Source organism: Rhagoletis pomonella, unplaced genomic scaffold, assembly GCF_013731165.1.
Source record: "Rhagoletis pomonella isolate Grant_MI unplaced genomic scaffold, Rhpom_1.0 Rhpom_scaffold_00004, whole genome shotgun sequence".
Classification (NCBI taxonomy): Eukaryota; Metazoa; Arthropoda; class Insecta; order Diptera; family Tephritidae; genus Rhagoletis; species Rhagoletis pomonella.
Genome location: NW_023458558.1, coordinates 48710191 through 48728595, shown reverse-complemented (window position 1 = coordinate 48728595; position 18405 = coordinate 48710191). Strand labels below are relative to the sequence as shown.

Sequence of the window (18405 nt, the reverse complement as noted above, 5' to 3'; positions counted from 1 at the left end):
ATTTCGATCTTTCCTTACAAAATTTTCAGATTTTTACGAGTACGCTGTTTAATGGCCCGTTAAATTTTGGTTTTATTAGAAGCAAGTTTAAAATTTCAAAAACATCGCGTTTATTTTTGGGATTTTTTTTTCGAAAGTGTTTCGCATTTTCTTCCATACTTCCACCTTCCTTTAAAATTTAAAGAATTACAGAAATGCATGCTCAAAAAATTCAAATTTTTTTTAAGTTCGTATAAAGTTTGAAAATCGGATTTATACGGATTTTGATTTTCTAATGGCATTGTAAAATAAACACTTTGTCATGAAACAGGTATGAATGCAAACTCTCTGGCTGTACACAAATCCTGCATTCGCAAAGTAGTGACCCTAATTCGGGCCTACTTAACCCGAAGTACCCAACCTATATCTCGCCAAGGTGTGAATTTTCAAGGTTTTACAACAACAAGGGCTATTAATTTTGTAAAAAATGTCGAAAAGTTCAAGCACCCACTATCAAGTTTCGCAATATGAAAATATTTCAGTTTAAATCTCGTCAGACTGTTCAGGAAATGAATGATGATGATAGAACAGCGGCGTGTGTACAGCACTAGCTGGAACGAGGCCACACATCATGCATAAATACATATAGTTGAGTACTCACGCTTTAAATTTGAAGCCCAATCTTGTTGAAAAATAACAGTTTTTTCTACTCATTTTATTGCTGGCTAGCCAGTATTTTCATTTTTATTTTGCAAAGTTGCATATTCTTGACATATTTCTACGTTTGTTATAGTTGCACTTATTTTTCTAAAACATATACACAAATATTTTCACATAGTTAAATTTATATTATTTTTGCTAGTAGCTAACCTTGCAAAAAAATACAATGTAAGCACTGGAAATTTCATTCTGCGCGCTACTTCATTTTCTACTCTTACTGTTCAAAAAATCGTCCTAAATCGCATTCAGCTTTTTCTTTAAACAAAATAATAGTAAAAATAAAAGTTTACCTAAAGAACATGTTTTTATATTATATTAGTTAAGCGTAAACTAAAATACCAACAATGAATATTTTTAAATTTTTATGCATAGACTACTATTAAGTTTGCGCATATTATGCAATAATTATAACAAATTATTAAGAAATTATCCCTAAATTTAAGATTAAGAATAATTTATTCATTTTTCAGTATTTACAAGTATGTTTAGACCCCAAAGATAATGTGAGTGGACTGACAGAGAATACATTGATTCACAAAGTTATATGTAGTTTGTCCGTCTAGGTATGAAGGTAAGCATGTATGTACATATGCAAATGTCCTCGATGCTTGTTCGCAGTAAGAATTTAGCCCAAAGTTATTTATTGGTATATGTATAAGCACTTTTAAATATGGTTGTTCATTGGCTTTGTTATTGTAACCGTTGAGGAACAAGACTGGAGACAATTATTTTCTTTGGCATGCTTTTGCATATTCCTTAGCTTGGCTTGATTTACGCTTATGTAATTTTATGTAAATTTATATCCATTTGAATTCTCTAAATGCATTTTATTGTATGACATGGGTGGGTGAAAAATTTTCCTGGTGGTAACATAATTGTGCACTTTCCAGTTTCATTTAATGACAACATTCTATTAATCTACCAACGTATTTGGTGTTTATATTGTTCATCAATCGCTATCCGTTTTATTGTCTCGTAGCCCAAAATTATACTAAAGGAGAATGCCGCAGACTGCACAAGGCGTGCGGACAGTCCTTTAACAAAGCAGTTCATGTGCTCTTCCCGCCATAACTCTTGAAATGCAACACGCATTGATTCCAATCGTTGAACCTGAAGACAAGAGAGTTAGCCTTCAAATAATGAGTTAAAAACCCAAATTACTTACCTGCAAACGTGCTCTGACAATGTCAAGCGGATTAGTAATTATGGTAGTAGTAAATCCACCTAGACTTCCTGCAACACATTGTATAAAGAGATGCGAAACCCATGGTGGACATATTCGGCACAGCTCATCTATATAAATGATAAAAATAATGCGAATACATATGTACTTTTAATAAGAATTTCTAAACGGGTTAATTGCTGTTTTCATTACCTTGGTATAGATGATAGAAAGCCCACCACATTGCCGAATTGGGCACGTATGCCATTAAACTTGCCGTGTAGCCACGATAAAATCCGCGAAAGCCATCACGCTTCAATATCTCACGTGATATATCCATTGACATTGCAAAACGGCTACGATCTGGGCCCGTTTTAATGCCAAGTGGGTTCATATCTACTCGTGCTGAGCCAGCATGTGCTGCCATACCCAAAACCATGGCGTGTTGCGAAATAACATCGAATGGTACTATAATAGTTTGGCCCACAAGCGATGCACAGCCTCCAGCAACCAGTGCTTTAGTACGGTGTCCTGCGCCTATTTCATTTAGTAAGTGACGCACACCCTCATATGTACTTATATAGAATACACCTGAAACAATTTGCACAGATGATATCCAAAATCCACGGTATAACCCAGGTACACCTTCTGATCGATATATTTTTATGGCACAATCAATCATGCCCTTATATATGTCACTTTTATATTGCACCTGTAATTGTGTTTTTATCACTGTCAATGGGAAAAGGCAACACCGCACAGAAAACGAGCTTAACATTGAAAGTGGAAAAAACTTTGCTTTGTTCATCATATCCCATTCAATGGTGCGTATGTATGGCGCTGCATCCATGGAACTACCTGAGCCGGTAGCGGCTCCATTTGCAACCGAAATTCGATTCATAATGTTAGCTCTTACCCTCAGCGAGTGTGGAAGCAGTTGCAATGACTAAAGTGCGAACAATTGCAAACTGTGTTGAAGATGAGTACATTCAGATTAATGCTGCAGTGATTGTAAAATTTGCTAATTTAAAAAAAGCATTGCGCTCCGAGGATGACGAAAGGTAATAGCTAAGTGAAGTTCATATCGGCCTGGAAGATAAAAGAAACACAATGAGCACATGAAAAAGATTTGTGTTAGTGAACGTCGATGAAAATGTCAATGACCATCGTATTTCCTCATGGTTAATAGATACTAGCCAAACGAAATGGAGTAATGACCGCTATAATAAAGCTCATGTAGATATACGTTCTTAAATTGTTGTTTTTAACATAGTGACTTGCAAGGACTTTTTAATCCTTTAAGTACACATTAAGTGAACTTCAATTATATAACAAACGCAATTTATGTGGTACAATATGACAAGCTACTGTAAACATTTCCACTCTGTCGAGCATTTCGAGATAACGCAAAAACTAGCTGACTTGCGAAATGTACATAATTGGCAGATTATTTTAATAGGTACATACGTTATGTTGTAGTAAATCGCTTCCCATGAAAATTCCTGACACTTATACCTCGAAATCTAAATTTTGATTCCTAAAGTTTATAATCATTGCTAATGTAATACTTTTTATGCAAAAATATAACCAAATCACACGACAATGAAAAATTTCAAGTACTAAGCAAAACACAATCACTGAAATGACATTAATAAACGTCAATGCAGCTGTCAAGTAAAAAGTTAGGGGTGGTTTTCGTGGGTAGTTGCTGAATTGGAGGATTTCGGTATTTTCAGATATTGAACCCTATAAGAAAATATCACCGTTTGCCAATCAATTTTTTGTTAAGTATACAGGGTGGGGGAAGTGTTGTTGCAAATATATAAAGGAGATTGAGTCATGGTTTTTGTAGTAGAAAATGTGTGTTAAAAATTTTCCGAAAATTGGACTTGCTCCTTCATAAAAGATGAACAGTTAATGCGAGTTTCCAAAAAAAATAGTATCTGTCTCCTTCATGTATTTTCACCAATCAATGCTAATAAAATTATAATGCCGACTACACACGGGGAAACCGTTGAAGCAACGTGATCTTCTTGTTCAATACACACGAGGCAACCGTAGAGGTAACGATTACGGCAACCTCAGTATTTCTACAAAACCATATTTTCAGTTGACTTGTTTTCAACGAGCTAAGCCAATAATTTGATTTTCGGGCGACGAAAAGATGTTCAATATAAATCGAAGGCGTCATGGATATGTTTATTTCCTTGGACCTATTTTTAGGCACAATCCTTATTCATTTAGATATTTTTAGCGGTAGAGATTTAGCGTAACGATTTCCCACTGCTGAAAACCCTAATGTGGAGTTTGAATCTAAAATTCAGATTTTATTCACTGACGAGCAGGGAAAGGTCTCCCTGAGAAATGAAAAACCCATATAAATAAGGCTCTGTCTTCCTTCGAAATCAATTCCCCAGTGGTCTTGAAGTATGTAGAGAGGCGTAATGCTCTGGCTGAGAACAAGACCAGCTAATTGTTATGGGTACCGGGGCACATGGGAGTCGAAGGTAATGAGGAAGCGGATCAATTTGCTAGAATTTTCTTCTTTCAATAGGTCCCAACACAATAGAGGAAGCGCTCCAAAAAGAAAACACCAGACTAAGGGAACTGCATTGGCGCAATACTATGGGAATTCGTCAATAAAAAGCTTAATAGGAGAGTACAATCTTAAAAGATATAGGATACTCGTAGGCGTCCCTAAGGGGAAACTAAGAACCATAGCAGATTGTTTTCCAGGCCAGTGTAAGTTAAGAGATCACCTGTAAAACTTATGAATATGCTCCAGTGACCTATGTCGCTTCTGTGACACTGCAAAGGAGACTACATGACATCTCCTTCTGGAGTGTGTGGCCATTTCACGCTGAAGGGAGAGGAGATCATGCACCCCGCCCCCGAGTTCTATTCTGAAATGGTTCTAGAGCTGACTGGAATTGGCCAAATAGCGGAGTTGAAACTTCGGGTGAACACTAGTACGTACATAATTATGTTTGTATATACATATGTATGTACACAAGTATGTGTATGTAGACATTTTGTTCTTGATCTTAGCTAACGGTTTTGGAGAATTTACGCTAACCCAGCAGAAAGCCTGTAATTGCTTCTTGTGTGTACAAATGAATAGTTCAGGGCGATTTCAGCACCATTTCGGGTATAGTTCCTACTAGTTTAGGACCATTTTAGGACTAGCTCGGGCTCATTTCGCGACTACTTCTGGACCACTTTGTGACTAGTTCTGGACAAGTCTGGAATAATTTTGAGACTAGTTCTATACTTTTTGATGATTCTTTCGGGGTAGTTCGAAACTAGTGATGTTAATGTAGGTAATAATAAAAGTAACTACCCAGCTAGCAAAGAAACAAAAACTCCTACAATTATCGTCAACTTTCGTATCCGGAAAATGTTCGAAAAAGATGATGTGATTTGAAAGCAATAATGGTATTCTATTTGCTCAAACTAAACATTTGGAAGCATGCATGCGTAGTCGGCAGTGGCTGCCGGGTTCGAATTCCGTCAAGCGCTTCCTAATTTTTAACCGACTTCCAAAAAAGGAGGAGGTTATCTGTTCGTCGGAATATTTTTTTTTTTTTTTTATGTATGTTACCGCATAACTTTGGACCACGTCAACCGATTTCGATAATTCTTTTTGCAAGGTAGTGTCTCAGAGGTGGTCCCATGCTAATCTGGTTGAGATCCGATCAGTGGATCATGAGATATATATATATATATTTTTTTTTATATGGGAGTTGAAGTCGGTTTTTTTTTTGCTAAAAATTACTTGTATTTTATTTCTTTTGAACCATGAAAAAGTATCTGTGATGTGCAGAAGGAAAGCGAAAAATTCAATCAGACAAATTTCAGAAAAAAACAGCCGAAAACGTATCGTTTTCACCACCATTTTCGGTACTTTTCTGTACATACGTTTCTGCCGCACACTTTAGTGGGAAAACGGATCATTAAAGTATCCGGAAATGGAATCGGTAAACGGACAAAAATCCGGTTTTCATCGACTTTTTTTACGTTTTCGGATTTTTTGCTGCCTGGGTAGATACATATGTATATATGTAAGTATATGTAAGCATTTCCATACATTATTATTTGTAGATTGATATACCTTAATATCGTTACCTTAATATAGATAGGGCCTAACTCATATAGTCGTTGAAATGCAAATAACCGTAACTAACTAAAATTGTTGTATAGCTTAAGTTGATATGCGGACTTATAATTCGATGAATCATATTAAAAAGGGAATTTTGGATTTTTACTTAGTTACGGCCTTTTGTATTTCAGCGCCGATGTGAGATAGGGCCTTTCTATATTAAGGTAACGATATATATGTATGTATGTATGTACCTCCGTATAAACATATCTATATATAAGCATAAGATATATACATATGTATGTACATATGTTCAATTACATACATACATACATACTACATGCATTCTTGTTTAAATCGTATTAAATAAATTTATGTATAAACAGTCTGACAGGTCCTCAATTCTTGACCAATAGGAAAGCAAATGGGCAGGTATAAGCATGCGCAGTATGGCAAATCTCTACATACAACTTATGCTCCGCCTTCCTGCAGATGATGTGATACTAAAATAACTGCATTTGAATGTCCCTTAACATAGTAGCGGCAAGTATTGGGAAAGCGTAGCATACATCTCGGAGTATTTAATAAACTAAGAAGTATTTTTGAAAAGATTATAATTTATCAACATTAAAACAATTCTATGTTAAATCTTGTTTTCTTAAGTCCGACATAAACTGTGGAAATAAAAAACAATTAAAAATTGTGCGTGGTGGATGTTAGAAAAAATATAAATACATGTGTAAAATGATTTAAACCGAAATAATTTAAACAAAATGTTAACATAAAATATACACACATACTTATGTATCTATATAAAGTTTAAATGAACAAAAAAAATCGAATGGATACTCATAAATTGGTAAGATAATTTGGCTGAAGCTCACAAACCTTAAAAACCAGCTTAAGTACAATCATGGTTTGTTTTGGTTTTTCATTGTGCGAATGCTGATGTATAGAAATCTGGTTTTCTTTATTTTTTTAAACGACTTCAAAAAAGGAGAAGGTTATCAATTCGTCGGAATATTTTTTTATATAAGTATGTTGCCGCATAACACTGGACTGCGTCAACCAGTGTTGGCACTAATCGATTGATTTTTTAATCAATTAGTTAATTTGATTAAATTCAATCGAATTACAGTTAATCGTGATTTAATTTAATCTGATTAAATAGTTAATCGTAACCGTGATTAAAAAAATTAATTTTTAATCATTAACCCTTAATTTGATTAAGTAGATTTGGTGATTAATTAATTTATGCTGGAATTGTCTTTTGCATACAAGGTCAGTTAATCGGGTATAGCTAAGTCGGTTTCCCTCATCAATCTAAGCAATTTGGTATGCATTTTGATTGTGATCTATTACCAGCAGACGTTATGAAAACTAGGTTTTATATCTTTCTGCACATGTGCCATGGGTTGTCAAACTTCGCATTTTATGTTATACAAATTATAATTATTATTTGTTTATATAAGAATTATGTGTATTTCATAAGCGTATATGGTGTTTGATTTAAAATGCAGACAAACAAGACCACTTAATCAGATTTTTTTTCAATCGGACTACCGATTGATGATTAAAATTAATCGTAATCACAACCGACGATTAACGATTAAAACAAATTAGTCATTAATCATACAGATGATTACGATCAATTAATTTTAATCGTTAATCGCGATTAACATATTAATCGTTAATTTTTAATCGTTAATCTGATTAACATTTTGCCAACACTTGCGTCAACCCATTTCGATAATTATTTTTCTATCGGAAAGGTGGTGCCTCAATGGTGGTCCCATACTAATTTGGTTTTATTTCAGTTCAAATGAATTGCTTGCGAAATGAAAAAATTGATATATTTCAGTAAAATTAAAATGCACATAACTAAACATATTCGATAACTGGTATCAGACTGATAAGTGTCTGAACCCACAAAAAAAAGTTGAAAATGATACTTTAGTATCCAACGTGTTTTTTTTTTGCGCAATAGAATTGCAAGCTGTACTTAAAATTTGCTTTTTTTGCTTTTTGGTAAATGTTACATATTTCGTAACAATATAATAATAGAATGGCGGTCACACATACGTTAAGCTGATGTCACATAAAACTTTTGCTTCGCTTTACGTGACAGATTCGCTTTGACAGATAAGATGAATTGTATGAAAATGCACAAAGCATGCCACATAAATCGTTGCAGCGGCAGCGCGAAGCGAAAAGATGGTCAACTCCCATCTTTTTGCGCGCTTTGACAATCAGCCGGTTTAATATTTATTTTGTTTCGTCCAAATTCGGGTTTTCATGCAGAAACATAAAACTTAATTACATTGCTGATAATTTTAAATCAAAATAATTAAAATCCACAGCAACTTTGATGAGTAAAAAAGCGGTACAACATTGTTTTCTTGGCGTTCATTGTGGCATACCTTTTGCGTCTGGCGCTTTGCTGGCAAAGTTATAAATGTCACGCAAAGCTACAAAGTTTTATCTGGCATCAGCTTTAGTGTCTGGCCGAGCTTCTCCTCTGATTTGTAGCGTGCACCTTGATCTTGTCACACAAACGGGAGGGACCTACAGGTTTACGCCGACTCCGAATGGCGATTGTATTTTTATAAGAAGCTATTTTTCATGGCAGAAATACACTCGGAGGTTTGCGATTGCCTGCCGAGGGACGACCGCTATTAGAAAAACAATTTTTTTGTTTTTTTATTTGTTGATGTTGAGTTGAACCGGGCTTGAACCTGCGGAATGGTGGCGCGCACTGCTAACCACTGCATCAAAGCGGCCGCATATTTCTTAAACACTCCCAAAAAATGACAGGATGAGACATTTACACCCACGATAGCACACCCCAAAACCGGTCTGTCTCCAATAAAAACTTGACAAGTTATGACGAAGATTCGTTCCGAAATACATCATTTAGTTTACAATGTGATTACCATTTTTTTCTTTTCCATTGTCCTGGACCACCGCTCCACCCCCTGTAAAAAGGAGTTTTTTTTTTGTATTGAAAACCGCAAAAATATGACCTACCGAATCGGTAGTGCTCTATCATTTGGTGGTATTATGGAAGTCAATTTTTTTTTTTTAATTAGACATACATGTTTTTACTTCCGCTTTGAATTATGAGGATAAAAATACATAACTCTTGTTTCAAAAGTTTTTCCTCGAACCTTCGACCTTCAACTAGTAGTCCCGGACTTTGAAATTAGTGAATCTCAACGAATTTCGGTTTAGACCGGAAGTGGGTTAAACTAACCGGAAATACATTTTTTGAATGGATAATACATTTTTTCTATCACATTCTGCGGATAAAAACACATAGCTTGTATCGGTAACTTTTTTTTTGGAATAGACTTCCGGTCTAAACCGGAAGTCGGCAACACGACCAAAAGATAAAGTATCCTCGACTTAATAATTCATATTTTTCCGTTTTCCAATAACAACATTTCCGCTCATTTCGGAAATCCAGGACGATTTGAACTTGCAAGAAAAAAGTTTCAAACAAAAGTTACGAATTTGTATACTCAGAATCTGAGAACGAAAACAAACAATAGCAAACGTTTTGGTAACGGAAGGTAACAAAACACACCCCAATGGAATCACTCGGAAACAGCGGTAACTTTACTCTGCTAGCGTTCGCGATAGCTAACGCAAACAAAACAATTGAATGCAGAGAAATAGGGAAACAAACGAAACATAAAGTTAGTGCTCACAAGACAAAACGAAACGATACGTTTAGTGATCCCCTAGTATTCATACAAGTGTACATATGTTTGTATGTGCATATTGTGCATATCAGAGGACGTGGCCCCAGCAAGAACGACCTAACGTATTCTCCAATACACTTACAAAATTGTCAATAAAAACCAACACATTCGCATATTACCGATATCCATATGCGATTCCTTGCGTTATATAATACGTTATTAATCGCATAATAATATTTGATTGAAAAGAGACCACTATATATAGGATAATGTAATAGCGAATTCCATATAAAAGAAAGAGAACACTGCTCACACGTGATACGATTATGCGTTAGATTTCTCCAGGAGCCCTATGTAAAATGATGGAAAGTTTTTGAATTTCTCACACAAACTTTTTGTAGTACTAGGCGTATATAACGCATTAGTTAACAGATAGGGTTCTTACTGGGGCATTTTGCAAAGACTTAAATACACACACACACACACAATGCTCAGAAATCTCGCTGCAAAAATTTGAGGTCCAGGTGGTCCCTGGGTTGTAGTTTTTTTAAAGTATGTATGTGCAAAAGGGCCAGGTTGCATACTAGTAACTTGTTATGCTGACCTGGACCACTCCAAACGTAATAAACTGATATACATATGCGTTGAACACCACCTCTTCGTGACCTATCGGCAATATGATTCGGTTGCGGAATGTGCCATGGTCCAAAAGGAGTAGTGGTCTAGGTGGTCCAATGACATCGCAATGTTAGTGTAACCATATTTTTTCCATATATTTGGACCATTTTCGTTACTAGTGTTGGTTACAAGGTAACGTGGTCCTGTACTAGTATTTAACCTAGTCCCACTTTTTGCAGGGATACTGAAGCATTTGAACCAGTCTTCTAACTACATAGGCAACATTAATTTGCTCAGCACTAAAGGTATGATTCCTTTTGTTTTGTGTAATGAGTTTTGATTCGGTTTGGCTCAGGATGAGTACCTTTACCACAATCGAAACCATGCAGAGCGTTGCCGAAAGCTGTTGCTGAAAAATCGTCATTTTACCCTGAAAAAAATCGTAATTTCGGCAAAAAAAAATATATTACATACAATAAATATGACCACACATTTCAAAACCAAAGGTAACCCACATTGCATATGGGTTAATATAAGTGGATTTGTAATTGTTAACAACAATTTGAAATTACACTTTAAAACACAACTCCACTGGTTTGAAGTTTTTAAAGATTTTCATCCAGTTTTATAGTGCAACATTAGCATTTATTAACTGATAGATAATCTTGAGTGAACAAATTCCCTCTGCAATTTTTCTGTCTCTTTTAAATCAGTGCCAACAGTGCAAATGTCGGCCGCTGTGGTGTAGTGGTAAGCAGTGCGCGCTTTCACTCACCAGCAACTGGGTTCAAGCCCTGGTCAAAGCAACATCGCAAAAAATTTAGAAAAAGGTTTTTCTTAACAGCGGTCGTCCCTCGGCAGGCAATGGCAAACCTCCGAGTGTATTTCTGCCATGAAAAACAGCTTCTCATAAAAATACAATCGCCGTTCGGAGTCGGCGTAAAACTGTAGGTCCCTCCGCTTTGTGTGACAATATCAAGGCGCACGCCACAAGTTGGAGGAGAAGCTCGGCCAAACACTAACATATGTGTAAGCGCCAATCTATTATTATTATTAACAGTGCAAATTACCGATTTGGTTACAATTCTAGAACAAAACTAATATAACTAAAAGCACGGTTGTAGAACAAAACTGGATACATACTTACACCCCTACCTTACGAAAAATCGACATGCTGCAACCCTTGCGGAAACCTGCGCAGCATTGTTGTTGTTGGAGCAGCAGTACTCAACCCCCCGGGGTTTCGTCATGGGTCGTCTTCGTCCTCTCACTCGACAAGTCTGAGGCCGAGAAAGCGGGCGGCGTCGATAGGCGCGGTCCATAGCGCTTCTGGTGTCGGGGTCGTGAGGTTAGAGGCACATGCGAAGAGGTGTTGGGTGCTGTGCACCCATGCATGCACGCATGCAGGGCATGTGTCTGCCACTTATGGGTTCAGCCGGGAGAGATAGCTGTTTAGTCTGTGGCCCCACCCCACGAGAAACTGCTTTGATTGCAACGTGTTGTGCTCTTTCACCGCCATCATCTCGCTTTCTTGGTGTAGGTGTTGCTCGGACGACATGAGATGGCAGCCTGCAGCCGTGCGTAGAGCTGCATTCTGGCATGTTTGTAGGTTTCTCCACTGTGTATCGCTGGTACCTGCCGTCCACACTGGCGCTGCGTAGTTCTCCACCGACCGGCCGATTGCCTTGTACGTGGTGAGTAGGGTTTCTTTGTCCTAGCTAGCATCTTTTCGCAAGTGGCTGAGGCGTGCGCAGAAAAGGAGAATAGGCTGTCGAACGTGAATCCCAAGATTTTGGGGTGGTTGACCTTCGGTATTTTGTTGCCATCGACGTAGACGTCCAGCTCTGGTCTAACTTCCTTTGTCCAGGTGGTGAACAGTGTGGCGCTGGATTTCGCGGCGGAGATGGTGAGGCTCCTAGCAAGGGAGAAATTTGCAAGATCGGTGAGATAGGCGCTGATTTTCCCGCACAGACTGTCAAAATTGGGGCCCGTCGCCATAATCGTGCAATCATCGGCGTAGCTCACCAAGTTAACTTCTACTAGCAGCGAAGGGAGTTTCACCATGTAGAGGTTGCACAGTGGCGGGGAGAGTACGCCACCTTAGGGGACCCCCTGTTTAATCCTACGCGGCTTGGACTTAGCGTTTCGGAATTCGACCGATTATTGACGTCCACACAGATAGCTGGTTATCCACCGCATCGTCCGATCCAGAAGCGACGAGTCCAGGAAGTCTTGGCCAAGGGTTGCGTGATTTACCGTGTCGCAGGCCTTCGACAGGTCCACCGCGACTAGGACCGTCCTATCACGGGGTCGACGTTGGTACAGACCCTCGCTTATTTGTATGGTGATGGCGTTTAATGCAGTGGTCGTGCTGTGCATTTTGCGGCATCCGTATTGGTGTTGGGCTAGTTGAAGATGCTTCGTTAGACTGGAGAGGAGTACTGCTTCCATTGTGTTTGCCACTGGGGATAGGAGGGAGATTGGTCGGTGAGATCAGTGATCGGTGATCAGGGTGAACAGTGCGAAGTTGAATGCTGCTGTGATATACTCGACTCCCGCTGTTCCTGGCTTTTTCAGAATCTGCATCGATATTCCGTCAGGGCCTAACGCCTTGGACTCTTTGGCGTTCTATGCAGTTGCCTGCGTTTCTTTTAGTGTAGAACACGTTAGTGTGTCTCGGGGGCGGAGTTTGTGTGTACACTGCGGCGGGCTTTGTCTCTCTCCGGGTTTGCAATAAACTGCCAGCTGGAAAAGGGTGCGCACGTCCGTAGGTCCGACGTGGTGGTATCGCCCAATGTAAGGGCAATGTTGTCCTTACGATTCGCTGGAGAGATTGCAAGTCTTTAGGTGCTCGTTCCACGTTTTCTGCTTGAGTTCGTTTACCAGTTTGCTAATATCCTTGTTGAGATCCCTGATACGGGGATGACCGGAATTAAGCTAACGGACTCGATCACGCTCATCTCCGAGTCCCGCCGCTTCAGTTGGAAAGCCCGGGCAGATTTTGGCAATTCTACCGGCTGGTATGAAGCGGGCGGCTGCTGCGTTGATGATCCGGCGGATGTTGCGCTCAGCTCCGCCCGCGCATGTTGGTTGTGGAATAGCATTGAATTTGCGGTCTGTGTGTTCCGTAAAACCGTCCCAGTTGGCCTTCTTGGTGTTCATATACGTACGGTCTTCGGATGTAACAAAATCTCTTGGGTGGTCTATCGCGATTACTATGGGCAGGTGGTCTGATGTGAGCGGGAGCACTGATTTACATCCAATGCAATTTAACAGACCCCCGCTATAGTGATATCTGGCGAGCTGTTGCAGTCACCAGCGACCCTGGTGGGGGCATCGTCGTTTACAGTGCAAAACGTTGAGTCGTCAAGTTGTTCTGCGAGTAGTGTACCCCGCTGGTCGTTGCCCAGCTTAGAGTGCCAGAATTCGTGGTGCACGTTAAAATCTCCTAGCACTACCCGGTTTCCGCCTTTAAGTAGCGCACTAATGTTGACGACTTCCAGATCAGTATCTCCCGACTTGATTGCGAAACCTCGGCACTCAATGAGTGTGTCGTTGGCAACAATTTGGGGGGTAACATGAGCTGGTTTTGGACCGCATTGTGCAATGCTGCCTCCGGCGCCGCGAGGACGGTCTATTCGGATGACGTTGCGCTCATCCTGACTCTGAAGGCTTGAGCCGGAGTGGAGTTTATTTTCTTGGACCGCCGCGACTGAGATTTTGTTACGCCTTGTCACTATCTCAGCGATCTTGCTTTGGAGTCCGATGCAATTGAACTGCGATAATTTTATAGAGTTGGGCCTAGAGATGGTGTTTCGCAGGGTGAGGGAGTACTGTCGCGCTACCTGAACTGCTTGCTATGCTGGCTGTAGGTGTAGTGGTCCGACCGCTGGTGTTGTCACCGGTGTTGGCGCCGGTGTGGGTGTGACGTAGGTGCAGACGTTCGGGGGGCGTTTACTGCTGGGGTCCTTGGTCGGAGTGGGTGCTCTGAGTCAATCCGATAACGTAGAACCGACCATTTTGGGACTGTGCAGCATTTCCAGCTATCAGTTGTTTTTCGAAAGCAACTGTATGAAGGAAAACAAAGTGGAAAGGAGTTAAAACAAAACATTCATCAAGTGCTTATTTAAGGTAACTTTTTTTTTGATTTTACATATTTTGAATGAAACGAAGGATTCTATTCCATTAGCAGTTAAAGCAGCAGAGTAAAAGCGTGCTATGGAAGTGAATTCACAAAGACATGCGGAGCTGTTGGGCATAGTAACCATGGACGCATCTATGCCTTGCCGGAGTAGAGGGGCTTCCGAATGTCAAAGGCATACAACATTTCTTATGCATGTAACTCCGGCTACGCCATCCACATAATTTTTGCGCAGAACCCACATCGAAATTTACAAAAAAGTGCATAGTGCTAACAGACTTTATTGATAAACTATTGCTTGGAAATTTGAAACATTTATTTTGAATTAAAGTTTAATCCATTGGTTACTCGTGTATTTAAAGTTTTTCGGGTTATGCGTTTGGACACAACAACCGAAAACCATTATACGAATAACTAAACCGGACCCAAGTTTCTCGATAAGGGCAACAAAGATTCTTGTTCATTTATATAAAGCAGTGGATAAAAATATGCGCATATACGAAAGGCAAATTTATCTGTTTAAATTAACACCACTAAGGGCCGCTTTATCAATGTCTGGTTAACACTAATCTGCGGTTAAACATCGTTATCGACGTCTTCGACTCCATACATACAGGGAGTCGGTAGCTTTTAGAGATAGGGCCGGTTACCTAATATTTCCTGCAAACACACATCGATTTACATACATCTTTTATCTCACCTCTTTCTTCAAAATATTTTCGGTTGAAAGCTTTCTTAAGTTTCTTTAAATTAACAGCCATATTGCGATATTTACTTTATCTTGACAATTCACATAAACTGAAATTTTCAAACTGGTAGGACTCTCTTAATGTTTTTCTTTTAAAGCCATCAAACAAATTAATAGAATTTAGAATTTATGTTTTCTCGGTTTTGTGAAGTATTTAGTTTCTTAAATACGAAGGAAGCATAAAAGTTTTCGAAATTAAATTACTGCGCTCAACTGTACATATATAAATTTAGGTCGTTCCAGTTACGTAGACCCGACTGTTATGGGAACGTTGTCAAACTGCTACTCTCGCTATATTAAGGTTCGATTATGCATACTAAGCATAACTTCGCACAACCACTGATACTAGTTATTGCAATTGAAATATCACTTAAGAAAATGTGAAGCAAAATCTAAACTCAATAGATGGCTAAGTTTTTACAAGTTCTGCTAATTTCTGGGTAATGGCGTGCATAACAGTTTATCATTCTTGCTTCATTTTTCAAAGGTTTTTGTAATAACTTGTTAAGATTGCTTGTTTTTTTTTTTCAAACCCACAAAAATCTGGTCACCGTAACCATGTATATAAGGGAAAAGCTAAAAATCCGTCAAAAAACTGAATTTCCCGCTTCCCGCAATTTCTCATTTCCTGCCGCTAAATGGACTTCGAAAAAGCCAGATTTGACTGGAAAAAAGCTAAATTGGCAGTCCTGCTGAAATTAAAAGAAATTAAAAAATGTGGTACAGCTTAAAATGCATTACTAGAATCGAAATAGTTGTAGCCCGAGGCACGCACTTTTTGTTTTCTTTTACTATAGTAGGGTAGCAACACGTATGCATGTAGGTGCAATGCACTTTTCAGTAAAAGACCATATTTATTATTTACAGATCCATCTCATTCTCATATTACTCAAAAAGTACTAAATTTTGTAGATAGGATCCTCTGGCTCTCATAGCCATACCTATATAGTTATATAGATGTGAATACCTAACTGAAAGACCTTCGTACATCAATAAACTTATTCAATTTATTCAGTTTAAACATTTAGGCAATTTCTTTAAAAATAAAACATGTTACTTACTAAATATATTAAATAAACCAAGTTCTAATTAATAAATACATAAATATTCAACCAACGCGAAAACCCTCCCTCTTCGATTAGCCATAGCTCAGCGTGTAGCCCATATTTTCCATTAGCGTTTCTTTAATAGCCGGTTGAAGCGCACGCTGCATATATGTAGTGAGTAAACCGCGTACACCCATTGAAAATATCTTCTCCAACTCGTTAGAGAAAGCATCGCCCGCCTCATCTCGATCGCGTACGTTTTGCCTATCCAAGGTCTCATGCTCTTGGCTCACATCCGCGTAGAGATCTGCAAAAGCTCTTGCATCTGGCGCTATTAGATCTTGCAAGTCGTCTGACACATTGAGTATGTCATCATTGAAGCTGAATTCATCATTCCACGTCGTCTGAGCGAATCGCTGGTGATAGTTGCTCACATCTCGTTTTGCACGAAACTGTTTACGGTAAGATTTTTCATCATAAGGAGGATCATAAAATGGCTGCTCCTTCGAATGTTCATTCATACGCCAATGACGATCATGATCTGCACGATTCGTTCTCTGAAAGGATTCACTACGTATATCATAAGTGTATGGATTTAGGTATTTCCGCCAACGATTTCCAGATGTTTGTGTGTTATGCGTTGCACCAGTGCCTAAGATTAGATGAGGCTCCGAGAGAGCCACCACTGGATTCTTCGTTGTACCACCCTGCACGCCTGGATCGTTGTCAAACCCAAATCGGCGCTTGGAATTTTGACGTAGTCTAACACCGGAAGGCCCTTGACAGCCATGTGCAAAAACTGAAATAAATCCAGGCTCGGCAAAATGAGAATCCGTTCGCACAGAAGCGGCTCCAGCACGTCGCGATTCCTCATTCATCACTGCATTCTCAAAACCAATTGGTACTGTACGAAATTCAATTCCTGCTCGACGCAAACGTAAAATCATGTGACATTTACCGCCAGTCGGCTGAAGCACCACTTTGCCGCTAATTGTTAAATCGGGAAAAATTAGACGAGTATCGAGTGTTGAGTTTTGTGTACTGAATCTACACTTGTCGACTTCGACCCAACGTGGGCTGGTGGTTTTAGCGGGCAATCGCACTCGTAAATCTTCAACATCGACACCGGAAACAGCAGCTAATTTATGAGGTTGGCGTTGACCATAGTCTGAGGAAAATAGGTCTTCAAGCCCTCCAGTAAAAGGCGGTGGATCGCTGTGAGGGTGTCGCTGTATGTGCTTTGCATAGTAGCCACGATCTCCACCGGAATAAAAATCATCTTCTGGATCACTATTTTGACCGTAAAATGACTGATAAAGTGTATATGGAGTTTCAGCAGAAAAGGACCGTGAACTCTTCGCTGGTATACTACGTCGACGCATATGCTCTAAAGCATTTTCTAAGCGACTGGAACAGCGTTGTTGTTTGTAAGGTTGAGCGATTACATCTGAGGAAGAGTAGAAGGCATGCGTTTGGTTTATTAATACATGGAGCAAAGATGAATTATTTAGTAAATAAGGCTGATTTTGAATAAAATTCAAATAATATAGAATTTTTCTGAAATATTTTTATTTAATTATTGTTGCTTTCCACAATAAAAATTTTCATTTAAAACGGCCTCGAGCTCAATATAAATTGTCGAATATTTTTATAAAAATTATTATTTTTTATTTTTTATTTTTGGTTTAAACAGCTATATAATAGCCCAAAAGATGGCTGGAACCACAAACTGATTCTTACGACGCCAGGTTATATAAAATATTGATTGTAGAAACAAAACCAGAAATTCTTTCATCCAATTGATTGATGAAGTGGTAGCCCGAGTGTAACAAATTATTATAAAAATAACAAACAAGCACCAAAACAAAAAAAGACAGTTAAAGATAATAGCATCCTTTACACAAAAAGGGGCATGCAAGTATCAAGAAACAAGATAATTAACAACGCAAACAAAAATTATTAATAAAAAACATGCAAACATTCAATCTCAAAATCATCTCCAGTATTATGTTTTTAATTTGAAATTATTATGATTTTTTTAATTAAAATATTCTCTTAAATTTTTATTCATTTTTGTTTTTTTGTTCTACCTTTTTTCCTTTTTAACTTATTTTTATAAATATAGTTATAATTTTTTTTCCATCATAAAAACATAGATATAAAAGGCTTAATTATAATGCCTGAGCAA

At 38.5% G+C, this 18405-nt stretch overlaps 3 protein-coding genes across 3 annotated transcripts in view; 1 reads left to right on the top strand and 2 right to left on the bottom strand.

Annotated features, from left to right (window-relative positions):
• Positions 1 to 679: 679 nt before the first annotated feature.
• On the bottom strand, positions 680 to 3524 carry LOC118737700 (solute carrier family 25 member 44). Its single transcript, XM_036468400.1, has 4 exons — positions 3329 to 3524; positions 2075 to 2950; positions 1865 to 1992; positions 680 to 1809 (listed from the first exon to the last, which is right to left on the bottom strand). The coding sequence occupies exons 2-4, from the start codon at positions 2760 to 2762 to the stop codon at positions 1618 to 1620; spliced, it is 1008 nt and encodes a 335-aa protein (XP_036324293.1). The 5' UTR covers positions 2763 to 2950; positions 3329 to 3524; the 3' UTR covers positions 680 to 1617.
• A 2880-nt stretch (positions 3525 to 6404) lies between these two features.
• Positions 6405 to 18405, top strand: part of LOC118738248 (ETV5-related protein Ets96B) — a gene marked incomplete in the record, with an annotated part of 57660 nt that continues 45659 nt past the window's right edge. The window contains 1 exon segment of the mRNA XM_036469174.1: positions 6405 to 6747.
• The window catches only part of LOC118738249, an 11901-nt gene continuing 9664 nt past the window's right edge, over positions 16169 to 18405 (bottom strand). Inside the window, exon 2 of the mRNA XM_036469175.1 lies at positions 16169 to 17664. Within this exon, the coding sequence (XP_036325068.1) occupies positions 16310 to 17664 (1355 nt within the window). The 3' untranslated portion in view covers positions 16169 to 16309. The remainder of the gene's footprint in view (positions 17665 to 18405) is intronic.